Source organism: Mytilus trossulus, chromosome 13 (assembly GCF_036588685.1).
Source record: "Mytilus trossulus isolate FHL-02 chromosome 13, PNRI_Mtr1.1.1.hap1, whole genome shotgun sequence".
Taxonomy (NCBI): Eukaryota; Metazoa; Mollusca; class Bivalvia; order Mytilida; family Mytilidae; genus Mytilus; species Mytilus trossulus.
The window spans coordinates 36,477,273-36,494,838 of NC_086385.1; the positions used below are offsets into that span (position 1 = coordinate 36,477,273).

At 31.9% G+C, this 17,566-nt stretch overlaps 2 protein-coding genes across 3 annotated transcripts; one reads left to right on the plus strand and one right to left on the minus strand.

Annotated features, from left to right (window-relative positions):
* Positions 1-2,485: 2,485 nt before the first annotated feature.
* On the minus strand, positions 2,486-6,013 carry LOC134694335 (uncharacterized). Its single transcript, XM_063555340.1, has 2 exons — positions 5,946-6,013; positions 2,486-4,309 (listed from the first exon to the last, which is right to left on the minus strand). The coding sequence occupies exon 2, from the start codon at positions 4,223-4,225 to the stop codon at positions 2,486-2,488; it is 1,740 nt and encodes a 579-aa protein (XP_063411410.1). The 5' UTR covers positions 4,226-4,309; positions 5,946-6,013.
* Positions 6,014-10,031: 4,018 nt separating this feature from the next.
* LOC134695236 (uncharacterized) lies at positions 10,032-17,131 on the plus strand. 2 transcript variants are annotated; one of them, XM_063556449.1, is made up of 3 exons: positions 10,032-10,094; positions 15,455-15,670; positions 16,844-17,131. In XM_063556449.1, the coding sequence occupies exons 1-3, from the start codon at positions 10,077-10,079 to the stop codon at positions 17,045-17,047; spliced, it is 438 nt and encodes a 145-aa protein (XP_063412519.1). In that variant the 5' UTR covers positions 10,032-10,076; the 3' UTR covers positions 17,048-17,131. The 2 variants fall into 2 exon arrangements, with proteins under 2 accessions (XP_063412519.1, XP_063412518.1); XM_063556448.1 differs by lacking the exon at positions 10,032-10,094 and adding an exon at positions 11,924-12,013.
* The last annotated feature ends 435 nt before the right edge of the window (positions 17,132-17,566 follow it).

Sequence of the window (17,566 nt, forward strand, 5' to 3'; positions counted from 1 at the left end):
GAATAAGACTTTTTATCGGATTTGTAATAACATAAGAACCACGACTGAGGCCACATGTGGAGCAGGATCTGCATACCCTTCCGGAGCACTAGAGATCACCCGAGTTTTTCATGGAGTTCGTGTTGCTTAGTCTTTAGTTTTCTTTGTTGTGTCTTGTGTACTGATATTTGTCTGTCTGTCTTTTTCTTTTTTTTTAGAAATGGCGTTGTCAGTCGATTTATGAATTTGACTGTCTTTTTTGTATCTTTCGCCCCTCCTTTATTGATGCATTGAAAATGTATGAATAGCTCTAAGATCTAACAGGCTTATTTCCCAAATTTGATGTTAGTGTAAACTTGATAAAAGAATCTCACTCCTTCATGGATAAATCGAAAATGTATAAATAGATCTCAGATCTAAACGTCTAAGACGTTTTCCCCCCAAAATTATGTAAGTGTAAACTTGACAACATACTCTCACAAACTTTAGGTTTATTGAAATCTATCGAATGTTATTGTTAGTCGTGAATCCTGATGCAATCGAATGCCGTTCTTCTGTATTAAATTGATTACAAAATTGTAAACGATTCTTTTTTAGGTTAACTCAGTACAAACCATACAGTCATATAATTGTATTGGTCGATATTTTCCGCATTCGATATCTTTTGGCTGACAATAGAGATTAACTCATTATAGATACCAAGATTAATATTTACATTTACGCCAGACGTGCGTTTCGTTTATAAAAGACGCATCAGTGACGCTCGAATCCAAAAAAAGTTAAAAAGGCCAAATAGAGTTGATGAGCATTGATGACCAAAATTCCTAAAAGTTTTGCCCAATACAACTAAGGTGATCTATTCCTGAGGTAGAAAAATCAGAAAATATTGATGAATGTTCTTTTCAGTAGTAATCCGAACTTTTCTGATTAGGTTCCAGTAATATATTCCCAAGAACCAGAAATTAAGGAAACAACAGCCATGGATTCCTCCCTTTTAAGACTATACGTCGAATTCGACACACAAATGCATCTCAGTACCATAATCTATGACAAATGAGACGATTCTTATTTTCCCTCACCTTATAGTAAAAGGAGTATACCAGTTTTCACCTGCATATGAGATATACATTTCCCAACTTATTCGGTGTTCAATAGCATGCAGTTACTACTCAGACTTTGTAAAAGTCACCAGTGTTTGAGCAAAAAGATAATGAGACAGTGGTATGTCAAAAAAGGGTACCGAAACCTTGTTGACAAATATTTTGAATCAACTTTACAAATATACACGATAGTCTTGAAGCATAAACTCTGGGAACTAACGTTGTTTATCTTCTTAGTTACGTGTTATATTATTTTTCATTAAATGTTTTTTTTGTGATATCCATTAAACGTTACTCTGTACTTATGTATCCCGTTATTGTTTCTATGATATTTTTTATAATATTGTCTTTTATTTTTGCTTATGTACTTTGTATATATGCCTTTTTGTGTTTCTTTGATACATATGACGTGGCTCTGAACTCATACATCAAACCATTGTATTATTGTTTAATGGCATGTTTTTTGTATTCTTGTTTATCATTTTTGCCAATATGCTTTGTCTATATTCCTTATTGTGCTTTCTGTGATTAAGATTATAATACAATGTTGACTGCTGTATCCGTATTTTTGACATTTTTACCTTTTGTATCTAGATATAGGAAGATGTGGTGTGAGTGCCAATGAGACAACTCTCCATCCAAATAACAATTTAAAAATTAAACCATTATAGGTTAAAGTACGGCCTTCAACACGGAGCCTTGGCTCACACCGCACAACAAGCTATAAAGGGCCCCAAAATTACTAGTGTAAAACCATTCAAACGGGAAAACCAACGGTCTAATCTATATAAACAAAACGAGAAACGAGAAACACGTATATATTACATAAACAAACGACAACTACTGTACATCAGATTCCTGACTTAGGACAGGTGCGAACATTTGCAGCGGGATTAAACGTTTTAATGGGCCCAAACCTTCTCCCTTTTTCTGAAACAATAGCATAACATCACAACATATAAAAACATACGATAAAATATCAATTAGAAGACTTAACTCAATCAAAAAACGTATATCTGTTTGATTTGTACACATATTGTTGTCAATATATTGGAATTCGACGCAACTGCCATACAAGTAAGAGGTTTAACAAGCTATATAACCTGGTTTAATCCACCATTTTCTACATAAGAAAATGCCTGTGCTAAGTCAGGAATATGACAGTTGTTATCCATTCGTTGGATATGTTTAGGCGTAAGATTTTGCTATTTGATTAGGGACTTTCCGTTTTGAATTTTCCTCGAAGTTCAGTATTTTTTGTGATTTTCTTTTTTCTTACACAATTTATATAATTTCTTTTATTGTATAATTAATGAAAATAAAGTCCAATAGACAACAGATATTCTTAATACAGCCGCATCAGTTGTTTGTGCATTTGTAATTAAAAATTATACATATGGCAATTTTCAATCAGCAGAATGTTTACTGCATTTAACGTCAAACAGAAAGGCAACTTCATGATAGTTAGCAACAAGAAGTACGTTTTTGGTTTTATGGAAATATACGGCACGAGGATTAAAAATTCCATCACTAGCTCCAATGAGCTGTTTGGCCTGTTTTCCATCTTTAGATATCACTACAACATTATTTGATTCAGACCCAGCAACATATATGTTGGAATATGAATCTAAAGTTATGCCGTATGGTTTTCTAAGCAATGAATCAGAATATGTCCATTGTACCTGTCCATTGTAATTGTAACATACGACGGAATTAGTACGCCAGTTGGAATGAAAAATGTTCTTTTCATTTGAGGTAACGTACGTCTCATCTACGTCCATAGGGGCAGAAGGTAATATACGGATGTTATTTTGTTTTTGAGACGTGTCATATAGTTTAATTCCATTTTGATGTGTGCAACAAATAAGCAATCCATTGTGACAGCTTAAGCCATAACACCAGTCGCTGAGGTCATTCACTTTGAGCAATTTTGCATTATTCATATCAATAAAGTGAATGTTTGTTGGATGATTTCCGCCACTTGATACGGCCACCGTTTGTGAATCAACCACTGCCAGGTCGTAACCAATAGCGGTTTGCTCATGTATAATACATGATTCGGAATTTAATTCACCATTAGGACAATATGTAAGCAGATTATTATTGTGAGCTTGTAGAAATAACATGTTTCCAGCTTCTGATATGGCACATCCTGTTAGATAATTACGACCAATGTTAATCTTTTGTACTAGCTTGACGTGTATTTCTTCAATCGATGTCGGTCCTGAAGTAGATTTATAAATTTGCGCTGATTGGTCACTTTTCCATGAATATGAAAAATGCTTTTCAGAAGAATCCATCTTCATACCTCCAAGTGTATTTATTTCTTTGATAATCGCTTCTAGCTTTTCATTGAACGTAAATTGTAATGATACGTTGTTTAAACTCCCATTATCATACAATTTCTGGACGTTAATTTCATTGATGGAAACACTTTCTATGAATGCCTTTATTCCCATGAAGATTTGCAGATTTGATGCAAACAGTTTTACAGATTCAACGTCTTTTTGAACTTCGTCTACTTTCTTTTTTTCTTCATTGAGTTTTGCAATCACTTCTTCTATTTTCTGACTGTTATTTTTTTCCATTCTAGATGCTTTTTCTAGAACTTCCTCTTCTAAATGGTCTAAAAGCATAAGTATTTGTTGGCGTTTTTCTTTTATATTTTTTACAATCACTTGCTTCTGTTCACGTAACTCTGTCAAGTTTCGCCTTCTGTCCTTTATAGCAGTAGAAATGTTACTTTCCAGATCTTTCAGAACTTTTTCAATGTTATCCAAAGGTACTGATTGGTGTCCTTTTGAAGGCGTAAGAAAATGTTCAACGAAAATAATGTCCGTGCATTCCTTATGAGCTGATATCGAACAAAGTTTACAGCAAAGAGAGTCATGAGATTTGCAATAAAATTCAAGGAAGCAGTCATGTTCCTCACAGTTTTGTTTTATTTCCTTGATAAATGATGGTAATTTTTGATAATTTTCAATAGAGATTGTCTGATGCGATTTGAGTAATTTCGATGCCTTATGATGGTCTCTACAGTCTCGACACAGAGCCTCTTCACATTGTGGACAATATTCTTCTGCTGACGTATTAAGGTGTCTGTTTTGGCAAACATTGCAGAGTAGTACTCTTTCGTTGGTGGCCATATCTAAATGATTGATAGTTTTTATTATTTTCAAAGGGTGCCTTACAATTTCCAAAATTCTTCTTCTGCAATCCAGTTTGTAAGCCTTAGGAAAAAAATAGGAAGAAAAATTAAGTGCAACGATTTCTGTATTCAATTTTTGGTGTTTCTTTTAATGAAAGTCTTAGTATGAAATTCCATACATTAATACTGTACCTAAAATTTGTCAACGTAAAATTAAAAAGATACAAAGATACAAAAGATACATATTCCATATAAAGCATAACACGTGTTATGAAGCTATTTTATAAATAGCAATTAGTATTTTAAATTAAAAAAAAACATTAATTTGTAGACAGAAAATTATATACTGATTGATGAAAATCTGTGTACTAGCACAACTAACCATATGATATGTTTTATCCTTATGTTAACAAGGCCAGGATAAGGTCCCTGTATTTGAGGTATCTATTAACAAATGAAAATATGTTAATAAAATTCTGTTTGAATATAAAAATATGCAAAAAACGATTAGTCATGTTAATTATTTCAAAGTCTTGCTAGGTCTTTATATTTTAACCTACCTCAAATATTCGGTAACAACGGACGCGGAAATACGCACTAGGTTTCAGGTTTATGCATAGTTTTTTCAGCTATCTCCCTTTCTGTAAACGAACGAAATCTGATCAATGTGAAACTGGCCCAAAGAGGTAAATTTGTTGTGTTTTTGTATTGTACTGGTATAAAACTTATATAAAAACTTTTTATGTCATTTGAATATATTTTCTATATTTTACTGTATAACTAAGGTTGATTTCATTTTCCTTTGTAGTTTTCACGTTAACTTCAGTACGATGGTTATCCCAAACACTTCTATGACAACATTATTTTGTGTGTATTAACTTTCATACGTGCTATGCCAATACACAATTAGAATGCATTGAGTTTAACTATGAGAACTTTACTACTGCTACATATGCGAAGTGATTAGGAAAGTAATTGATGTCATATTCTACTTGCTAAGATTTCAAGACTTATTGCTATGCAGATTTTCTTTTGACTATATGGAACGGAACCTCTCATATCTCTGTTTATATTTTTGATTGTTAATGTACTTTGATATTTCAATATCATTTCCCTTACTCGACGTGTTAATTCTGTTATAAAAAAGACATTTCAATAGCATAAGTTTATATGCTGCCCTGTTTTCTAGATTTAAACTGGCTTTACTGATACTTAGAATATTATGGAACTAATTAAAGGGTCAGTAGCGCCTACAATATATCATAGTAAAATGCATACCCCTATTAAAAACCAAATCATCAACCTCAATCTTTGGAATGTATTACTATTGATCATCAGATCATTTAAACTATATTTTCTTCAATATACGAGTATATGAATCTTAAACATGTACATGTACAAAATGTAAAGATAAATATAGTAACAATACACACAAATATTATCCTGCAAATGACATGATCAACATACTCGTAATTGTGAAATAGTTAAGTTTTTTTTTTATTGAATAGCAAAACATAATGCTTTCCTAATGTTGAATTGGCTTGATTAAGCAAGAATGGGATGGTTAGGTTTTGAAAGCGTTCAAACGTGTTTTGTGTAGTTTGTGAGGTGTTTTTCTTTTGTTGGCTGATATATCCAAATTGTACTTGAAGCAAAACATTTGAAAACAAACATATATGACACATGTTTAGATTAAGTACCATTTCCCCCCATCTTACCTGTTTATAAAACCCTCGGACTTTAAGCTGTTGTGTTATTTCATAGATTAAATCCACACTATTTACGATATTGATTTTACCTGTGATAAGTGTATGAACGACTAATCTAAAGTACACGTAGAGGTCGGTCATTTACTAACGTATCAAGCGTATCGTATACGTTGACGTATCCGCATCTGCAGATATATCTAAAAATATTATGTGATCCCGAGCTTATTAATAAGACCATGCTTCATTTAAAAAAACCTAATTGGAATCTCTTCGAAGCAATCAAACATACACTTTCAATATTTGTGATAGTGCTGTTTTGCAAAAACAATAAGGGGTATTTTAAACTACTTTTACATGCCCTTAAAAGGGAATCAATGTAGGGTAGGTACACGAATATCCTCCAAAACCCTTTAATAATCTAGTTAAAAAATATTTCAAGATCTTATATGAATAAACATCCCAAAAAAAATCAAATTTACTACTTATATAGTATATGTAAGGAACTTTGAATAATGGTTTTATCATAAAAGATAATAGAAAAGTACTGAGTATCACTCTATTTGTCAATTAACAATTTGTTTCTACGTGAGAACAAGTTCATACACAAACAAACGATTTTACCGTATTCAGTTAACTGTTCCAACTATCCGGAATATCTTTAAAAGTCGGGTTATATTCCACAAAAACTCGATATTTCCTAATTGTTTTGTAAATTTCTGCATTAGAAATTAATCAGTCGCCCATTTGCATTATTGAAAGTACATAAAATTAAAGCTAGGGATCATATACTGTTTTTTGGTATATCTGCAGATGCGGATACGTCAACGTATATGATGCGGTTGATACGTCTTTAAATGACCGACCTCTTGTAGGACACATACATTTTGGAGAAATAGTTAAAATATCTGTTGTTTTGTTACTTTATCAATAAATACAATTTATTACATTCATTAATTGAGGAGATTTTTCGGAAATTTTTCTTTATTTGCTTTATTTTGATACCTTATGTGTGCGGACACAATAAAAAAATGTATATGAAATTTGTTATCTTTTATGCTTTCTTCTAATTCTATTTATACAATCCCCTACATTCGACTTATCAGAAATTTTTCTTTAGTCAGTTTACTAGAACTCATTTGTCAGAACAAAGGAAAATAATCTGAAAAATATTAAACTTACTATAGATTCCCCTTTTCTATCTGTTGACAATTCGTGATTTAGGAATCCCAATCAGTGATCTCTGATTAAAAATATAAAAAAGGGGCGAAAGATACTAGAGGGACACTTAAACACATAGATCGAAATTAAACTGACAACGCCATAGCTAAAAAAGAAAGACAAACAGACAAATAATATATATTAACTTTATTTCCTTCTTATCAAAGATTTTGCATGCATTAAAGAATTTTTGTACAATGATAATAATTACATATTGATCAAGACATTAGAGTGATTGAATTATTTAAATGTCACATATTAATTAGAGTGATTGAATCAGTTGCATATCACTTGAAAGTAAATTATAATATTTCTGAAGGTAAGTTAACTGTTATAAAACATGCTGCACATTCGTTAAATGTGAAATACAAGTTTTTGAGAAATAAATACTGTTATCATTATCCAGATCATATTACGTATAACATGCCAAAAACTTTGGGTGGTCTCAGGTGCTCCGGAAGGGTATGCAGGTAGGTCACATTCGCGAAAGGAGAACGGGATTGCAGTACCGATATAAGGAACATATCCGATATCATCTGGGAAACGGTAATTCCATAACGGCCAACCAACTCGTGATGGCGTCAGTAAAATTTACGAAGGGTTGATTTCAACTTCACCATTTGGAATTCTTGGTTAAAGATATTCCTTGTGTGTAGTAACGCTCTATCAAGAAAATCATGATAGGAAATGCAAGCCCTAAAATATTGTATCAATTGGGAGATATATACTCCGTATGCAGACGCTGCTGGAATGTAACATATAATACGAAATGGAAAGTTCATAATTGGGAAGCTTAATTCATCTCTTTTGTAATAACGTTTTGTTTTCAATCCACCCTCATTGTCAATTTCTAGATGTTAGTCAAAATAATAGGCAGACTTAAATGTATATGTTGTATCCTTTATCTCTAGCTCGATGGGATAGGTGCTCGAGGATAGATGCGTTCATCATAGTCACCAAATTTTAACTTATTTAGTGAGAGAACATCATCTATATAGCGGATAGTAAAGTTAAAGAATATTGCTTACTTCTTTTCTTTCTCTGATTATTATCAATTTATGATACGTATCGACACTTTCCCTTTGGATATGTATATGTAAAGAGATCATATACATCGGCAATTTTATCACGTATATCAGTCTTCATTAATATTGAATGTTGATCAAATAATAATTAACTGACAAGATGAATGCTTGGTATTTGTGACTGGCAAATAATAAAGGCTAGCAAAAAATGTTAAAGCAGATTTGAAAGGTTTTCTACTTCACAACCTGATCGTCCAAATACATGAATTTGAATAAAAACTATTGATAACAAAACTCTACCCTTTATACTAGCCCTTGATATATTGCAAGCAAGAACAGTGTAAATATGGCGATCAAAACAGTCATTAGATCGGAATTCCTGTTCCTGAAATAACAAGTTATTGTGATATTGTTTGATAAAACATATTTAATCATAATTTCCTATATTTTGTTTTATGGTAATTGAATTGTGATATTCTTAATCAATAATTTCAAATTGGTCCTGATGGGGTGGGGCAAACTATTTGAAACACATTAATCTTTTTCTTTCTTCTTTTCTTTATATGTATTTAAAATACAGCTAACGATCTAAATATAGATAAAGATTTTACCAAAAAAAAGAAGCTTCGGTAACCCTTATGGCTCATGGGTTATATTAAGCATGTTAGATAATACACGTTTCATTGGTTGCATCATGTTTATAAAAACATTGTTGAGTGTTTCTGATTTAGATAATCAATTTTATTATAACATTTTTGATTTATTTATCATATGAATTATTAACTGTGAAAACAATTGTCAAGTGATTAATATTTGATAAACATTTGCAAGAAAGAAAGTTTTCTGCTCTTTTGTCGGGTTGATGTCTCTTGAACACAATTTTCATGTCCAGTCTTTTTTTAGTATGGTATAAAATTGAAATAAGAAATAAATCAGAAAATTAATTTCAGATGTTCTCTTTTCTATTTTTTCTTCTTTCTTTTCTTCTCTTTTTGTAATCTGATTACCCAAATATACGGTACACTGACTAGATTTTCCTTATCATTACAAACATACAGAATTCAATCCGCCAATTTAAAACATTATGTTGTTCTAAGGGAGCAACCATTTGATTTTTATGGGGGCTAGGATGGAAAATTTTGTCCTGCATTTTTTTTTTAGTTGTAATATCTGTCCTGCCTTTTTATTTTTCACTCTATTCGGTCCTGCCTTTTTTTTTAGTTTATCCTGCCTTTTTTTTTACCTAAATTGTCATCCCGACTTTTTTTGCAAGTGTCTCATCCTGCCTTTTTTTTTTACTCAAAATTCCTGTATGCCTATTTTTTTCAAATTTCATCCTAGCCCCCCCCCCCCCCCCCCCCCCCTAAAAACCAGATGGTAGCTCCCTAATTAATGTTTATATTTAACAAAAGTAAGTGCCGATACGTGCCCTTTATACTAGCCTAACTTTCGTTTTCTCAAAAGCTTAGAGTCTTATAAAGCAGCATACTACTAATTGAAAAGGAATGAAAATATATATTGACAAATTCTATGCCTTATATTTAAAAATCACCATAGATCAAACAAGTATACCTTAAAATAACATCATAGTATTGTACAAGGAATGTATGATTATTATTACAAACATTTTTTTCAGATTTGAAATTAAATTATCAATCTTAATATAACTATGATTTTTCCAACAATAGCTATCGCGCACGCGCAATTTAACATAATGTCTGAAGTGCTATTGTTTGAAATAAAATATTAAAGATTACATAATTGTTATTTTAACATCACTCCAGTTGTCCTTGAATACTAATAAGCATTTAATTATAGCCCGAAACGAAAATTTTCATAACAAAAAAAACCGAATTCTTCATATTGTCAGTTCATATTTTGAATTACATTTGCAAGGATGAAATTTACAGAAAAGGTATGAAATTAAACTCGTATTTTTTTTTCTATTTTCAAATATTGTTATTCAAAAATGTTTGGATGATATTTTTTTATAAGATTGCCATCCTACTTTTCCAATTGATGGTTGCTTTCCTACTTTTTATACGACCCCAAGATTTTGTGGGGGGATTCGTGTAATGCTATGATGTCGTCTGCGTCGTCTGTATCGTCGTTGTTGTCGTCGTCGTCGTCCGAATACACATTTGGTTTACGGACAATAACTTATGTTCTAGTGAATGGATCTTTATAGAATTTTAAAAGAATGTTCAATACTACACAAGAAAGGTTTGGATTGATTTTGGGGTTAATGGTACTAACAGTTTCGGAATAAGGGGCCACAAAGGGACAAACAACAGCATTTTTGTAGTTTAATTTCAGTCTATAACTTGTGTGTTAGTGTATGGATCTCTCTGACATTGCACCACAATGTTTTACATTACAAAGGAAAACAGGGATTTAATTTAGGGATAATGGCCTCAAATAAGGGTCAAAGAAGAGGCCAAAATTAAGCATTATTTCTAGTTTCCATACAATAACTTGTGTTTAAGTGTATGGATATCTCTTCAATTTTACTACAAGGTTCAATGCTACAAAAGAAAAGGCAGGGATTGAGTTGGGGGTAAGTGCTCCAAAGGGGGGGGGGGGGTTAAATAAAATTGGGGGGAGGTTTTTTTTCAAAAAGTTTCAAATTCATTTTTTTTTTTAAGTTTCACGAAGAAATCTTCATTTGGGAAGTGCTATTTTGCAGGTTGCAGGTTGCGGGTTGCAGGTTGCAGGTCACACATAAATATTATATGTATGTAAATACATGTATAAAATCTACCCCATGACTAATAAATTTAAAATTATTTAAAATAATTCAATAATCATAATTTTGATACACATACATGTATCTTATAATGCTAATTCTACTTCTTAATTGCTATTAATATAGTTCTAAACATCGATTCCAATTAAGTGAAATCAATACAAACTTGACATGGACTGAACAGGTTCTATAGAACATATTTTTCTGTATTAATCTAGTTACATAAACAATTAAATTCCTTTTGGTGGACATCCAACATCGTTGAGGCTTATATTAAGAAATTATTAGGTTTAAATAATTGTATAAATGCCCTTTCTTGCATGAACATAATTTAGCGCAAAAAACAAACAAAATAACTTCCTTCCCTTTATCTGATAAGAATTGTATCCGTGAGATCTCTAAATAAAGAGGACAACCTAAATATAGATAAAGATTTTCCAAAAACTATATTCGGGAACCCATTTGGCTAAATAGTTATATTTAGCATGCTAGATAATACATGTATCATTGGTTGCATCATGTTTATAAAACATTGTTAATTAGTCTTTAACAATATTTTTGAATATTTCATCATTTAAAAATACTAATTGTGCAGATAATGGTCAGATGTTTAATATTTGATAAACATTGACAAAAGAGAAGACCGTGGTCTTAAAATGACATAAGTGATAAATGGATCATAGATTTCAAATGTTCCGCCATTTTCTGTCTATCTATGCTTTAAACAAAATAAGTATTCTTGATTTACAACCTCATAGTATTGTGCAAACTTGTACGATAACTATCAATAAAATGTGTACTATTTTTAGATTTGAAATCTACTTACCAATCTAAATATAACTAATGTGGACTTTCCAACTAGAGCTATCGCGCAATTTAAAACTGTTTGACGTGCTTTTTGTGTAGAAAATCTTACCGATTACATCATTATTATTTATTCATCACTTCAGTTGTCCTTGAATACTGATAAGCATTTAATTATAGTCTCAATGAAAATTTTCATAACAATAAAAAGAATAAAAAGCAAATTTTCATTTTATCGGTTCATATTTTGAATAACATTTGCAAAGATGAAGCTGACAGAAAAGGTATGAAATTAAGCGCATTATATATTTCAAGACTATTTTCGAATCTGATTAGTCACAAATGTATAGATGGGATGTGTTTTTAAGATTTTTATCCTAGTTTTTATACGACCGCAAAAATTATAAAAATTTTTGGTCGTATATTGGTATCACGTTGGCGTCGTCGTCTGTGTCGTCGTCGTCGTCTGCGTCGTCGTCGTCGTCGTCGTCGTCGTCGTCGTCCGAATACTTTTAGTTTTCGCACTCTAGTAAGAGTGAATAGAAATCTATGAAATTTGAACACAAGGTTTATGACCACAAAAGGAAGGTTGGGATTGATTTTGGGAGTTTTGGTCCCATCAGTTTAGGAATTAGGGGCCAAAAAGGGCACAAATAAGCATTTTCTTGGTTTTCGCACTATAACTTTAGTTTAAGTGAATAGAAATCTATGAAATTTTAACACAAGGTTTATGACCACAAAAAAAAGGGTGGGATTGATTTTGGGAGTTTTGGTTCCAACAGTTTAGGAATTAGGGGCCAACAAAGGACCAAAATAAGCATTATTCTTAGTTTTCGCACAATAACTTAAGTATTAGTAAATAGAAATCAATGAAATTTAAATACAAGGTCTATAACCACAAAAGAAAGATTGGGATTGATTTTGAGAGTTGAGGTCCGAACAGTTTAGGAATTGGGGGCCAAAAAGGGGCCCAAATAAGCATTTTTCTTGGTTTTCGAACTATAACTTTAGTATAAGTAAATAGATATCTATGAAATTTAAACACAAGGTTTATAACCATAAAAGGAAGGTTGGGAGTGATTTTGGGAGTTTTGATCCCAACAGTTTAGGAATAAGGGGCCCAAAGGGTTCAACATTAAACTTTGTTTGATTTAATAAAAAATTGAATAATTGGGGTTCTTTGATATGCCGAATCTAACTGTGTATGTAGATTCTTAATTTTTGGTCCCGTTTTCAAATTGATCTACATTAAGGTCCAAAGGGTCCAAAATTAAACTTAGTTTGATTTTAACTAAAATTGTATCCTTGGGGTTCCTTGATATGCTGAATCTAAATATGTACTTAGATTTTTGATTATTGGCCCAGTTTTCAAGTTGGTCCAAATCAGGATCCAAAATTATCATATTAAGTATTGTTCAATAGCAAGAAATTTTCAATTGCACAGTATTCAGCAATAGCAAGAAATCTTCAATTGCACAGTATTGTGCAATAGCAAGTCTTTTCAATTGCACAGCATTGTGCAATAGCAAGAAATATCTAATTGCACAATATTGTGCAATAGCAAGACATTTTTTAATTGGAGTTATCTTTCTTTGTCTAGAATAGAAGTTGAATTAACTTAAATCATTGTTTTATACAATATACAATGTATATTCACTTTTACTTCCAACTGAGAAATTAAAACAATCTTTACCATTCAGTGATAACAAGCACTTTTTTTACATTTTAATATTTTATGATGTATTTAAATGAGTAGTTATTGTTGCAAACTCCATTAGAAATTTGAATTGAGTTCAGTTTTGGAATAAGGGAATGGGGGATGTGAAAAAAAAATTTGGGGGGGGGTTCAATTTTACTCATTTCAGATTTCATAAATAAAAAGAAAACTTCTTCAAACAATTTTAGAGAGGATTTATATATTCAACAGCATAGCGAATTGCTCAAAGGCAAAAACAAAAATTTTACGTTCATTAGACCATATTAATTGTGTGTCAGAAACCTATGCTGTGTCAACTTTTTAATCACAATCCAAATTTAGAGCTTAATCCAGCTTGAATGTTGTGTCCATACTTGCCCCAACCGTTCAGGGTGCAACCTCTGCGGTCGTATAAAGCTGCGCCCTGCGGAGCATCTTTTTCCATTTTAGTTTTATTTACTTTTTATAAGATATTTTATCATGTTTATAGTAAATGTTTAAGGACTATCAATTGTTCTATAATTATCATCAGAGATCGATATATCCTTTTTATACTGCCATGTGAGAGACTGAAAAACAGTAACGATGACCAAATATTTTGCGGTAATAATCTCAACGAATGTCCCATGTGGTGCAAATTTAACAAATACATTAAATAATTAAACGATAAGTATTGTCATAGATCACAATTAGTATATTTGGTGATCTAATTTTTCCAAGCTGTAAGCATGGTAAAACAATTTCGCAAAAAGTAACTTACATGAACATGATAACGGTATAGAGAGAAAACGACAGAATAGTTATCAAAGGTACCAGGATTATAATTGTGTACGCCAGCACGCGTTTCGTCTACATAAGACTCTTCAGTGAAAGTAAAGCCAAACAAGTACAATGTTGAAGAGCATTGAGGATCAACAATTCCAAAAAGTTGTGCCAAATACGGCTAAGGTAATCTATGCCTGGGATAAGAAAATCCTTAGTTTTTCGAAAAAATTCAAGTTTTGAAAACAGGAAATTTATAAATATGACCACATTATTGATATTCATGTCAACACCGAAGTGTTGACTACTGGGCTGGTGATACCCTCGGGGGCGAAACGTCCACCAGCAGTGGCATGGACCCAGTGGTGTAAATAGTTATAAAAGCTACGAGGATTATAATTGTGTACGCCAGACGCGCGTTTCGTCTACATAAGACTCATCAGTGACGCTCATATCAAGAGATTTTAAAGCCAAACAAGTACAAAGTTGAAGAGCATTGGGGATCCAAAATTCCAAAAAGTTGTACCAAATACGGCTAAGGTATTCTATGCAAAAGAGCGCTAGTGGTAAACGTCACTAACGGTTCTAATATTTCTGAAAAGGGTGAACCGCTCCCGTCATGATTCAGTGATTTCCTTTTAAATTAACAAAACGTTTTTTCAAAAAGGGGGCCCTGGTTACCCACAGCCTCTTTTAATCCGCCAACGAACGTATGTTCGGACAATTACTTTCAATTATCATTAGAATCTTAAAAATACATCAACAGATATACATACATATAATTATAAGATTCAAAGAAGAAGAGTTTGTATCTTCAAAAATTCTTGATCTGTCGTGTACATTGACAACCGAAACAGCTATATTTTAAAGAACTTTTTTATCATATTTAACATGCTTAATTTACGATGTAACTGCTCAATTGTTTTTGAAGATACCATGATACAATTGATATTCGCTCAAATATGCTACAGGTCAACATTGTTAATTTTTAGTATTCCAAAGTCCAATTTCTTTCTATATATAGAACATGTTTAAAAAATAATAAATGTTGTATGCTTCAACATGTGGATCATCCTAAGCCTACGACATATGTGTAGAAGTAGGTATAAAGTATTTCTGCGATTTGCCAGTTAAACAAATAAAGGTTTTGGTTAGTCATAAATCATCACATGTGATTCATTACAGTAAAATATGATACATGCCAAGGTCTCAAAGATTTTGTAAAGTATTACAAATATAAAATGTAACATATTGTATTTCCTTTCAGACAAACTGCTGTTCCCATTGTAAACGGGAAAATAATAAGTGCCTAAAGAAGAAACAAGTTTTGAAACATTTCTTAGGCGACAAAATAAATGCTTCTCTTCTTAAAAAGACAAAAACAGTACCAAACGCATATGGGTTGTACTGTATTACAAGTAATGATGCTGGTGAAGTTTTGTACATTGGGTTTTCGAACCGTAGTGTGCGACAAAGATTGTTGGTAAGTTTTAAAAAAAGAACTTGAAATAAAACTTTGATGTTATTCATAGTTAAACCAATGACCTTCTTTCATTGTGCGGGATTCAATTTCAAATGAAATACAGTGCATATATTATATTCGTTTGCTTTTATATTAATGGCCAAAATTATGTTGTCCATTGTTTTTGTTTAATTGTGATGTTAAAAATGAAAATTAATTCATTTTCTCAGATGATTCATATATTACTTATGAAATAAAATCATGTTACGATAATTGCCATCATAAACTACAGCAAAATGTTTACCGAAACTGTCAAGGCTATCCTAGCAGATCTAAAATATATACTCTTAAATGTCTCAAAGAATGGTGTACACATAAGTCTAACTTAAAGAGCATATAATTTGGAACTTTAAGGACATGTGATGATTTACCTAGGAGGCGTAGGGAGGCTGGTAAAACATGTAGAGGGATACACTTTATCCATTATATTAGTCGTCGGGTTTATTTCACAAAATTTGATAAAGGTTATCTCTTAAGCAATATATGCTTAATTTAACCCAAAAAATAACAGGAAAATTTATGTACAAGAAAATGTATACATTCATATTGATAATTTTATAAAAGTCATTATGGATGCATCATCTCAAGAATCTCGCATTTCAAAGGGAATAGAATGGGTAGTTATTGTTATAGACACTAGAAGTAAACATTATGACTATCATTGAATCAAGGGCGTCGTGATTTTTTTTTGTGTAAGGAGGGGGGAAACAAATTTTTGAAAATTTGAAAATTAAAAAAAAACCAACATATTTCCCGAAAGAAAATACCGTATTTTTTGAATGTGCATTTGGTCATGTGCTATTTGTCTGACAACAACCATTCCAAAATTGCGTGCATAAGTGGTCTCCATTTTGTTGATACTATATGTTTTGATGTAAGGTTGGATTTTTTAGTTTTGAAACCTTACACATGAAATTGAGAATGAAAATTTGGAATCTGTCAAAGAGACAACAACCCGACCAAAGAGCAGACAACAGCCGAAGGCCACCAATGGGTCTTCAATATTTAGCTATCAAGATAGTATTAAAAAAATGACTGCTAAAGCCTCGCAAATCCACATTCCTCCATAATATAATGAAAGATATGTGTTAATAATGTAATTCGTGCTAAAAATATTCAATCTTGTCTCTTCAGGCTCATACAGGAGGATATGATAAACAGGCAATTGGTAGGTTCTTGAAAGGAAAGGATTTACGGAAATTCTCGCTCTCCTGGGTTAAGGAGCGAAAAGCGGAGTGTTTAGAACAACAGTTTATTGAATACGTTACCCATGATCAAGGTTTTCGACCATTGTTCAACTTAAAAAGAGGGAGATCATGTGGCAAAAAGGAGGAATGAGTTAATTTTTATCAGATATCATTTGTTTGGTATGCTGTATTTTTTTATAACTCTATTGAAATGTGGCGAATTGAATTATTTTATGATCACTTATACTTTCAAAGTTTCTTCATTCATTCTTATTTGCCATTTTATGTATTGAATTATCACATCAATAAAATAAGTTTAAACAATAGGAAAGTCTTTACACTTTATCTTATAATTACATCTTATGATGTATCCTAATGTATCCTAATCCTATGATGTAAGAATCCTGGGTTTTGATTGGTTGATAGCCAGTGTATTTTTCACCAATTCACTGTTATCAAATGAATATCGTTCATTTTTTAACGCCGCCGGGGTATTTTCCAAAAGGATAAGCCTTTTTTACCCTCTCTGCCGTGGTATTTGCCAAAAAATACTCTATCCGACTGGACGCTTGTAACGTCACGATCATCAATGCGTTTTTGAACATTAACATTCGTTGTAACTAAACAGATATATCATGTTCTTGAAGGGTATTTGCGAAAAATACCAGTC

Excerpts from the sequence above, each read along its gene's own strand:
- LOC134694335 (XM_063555340.1), bottom strand. The coding sequence starts at position 4,225 with ATGGCCACCAACGAAAGAGTACTACTCTGCAATGTTTGCCAAAACAGA.
- LOC134695236 (XM_063556449.1), top strand. Across the intron at positions 15,671-16,843 it reads GTGTGCGACAAAGATTGTTG|GCTCATACAGGAGGATATGA; the intron begins GTAAGTTTTAAA and ends TTGTCTCTTCAG.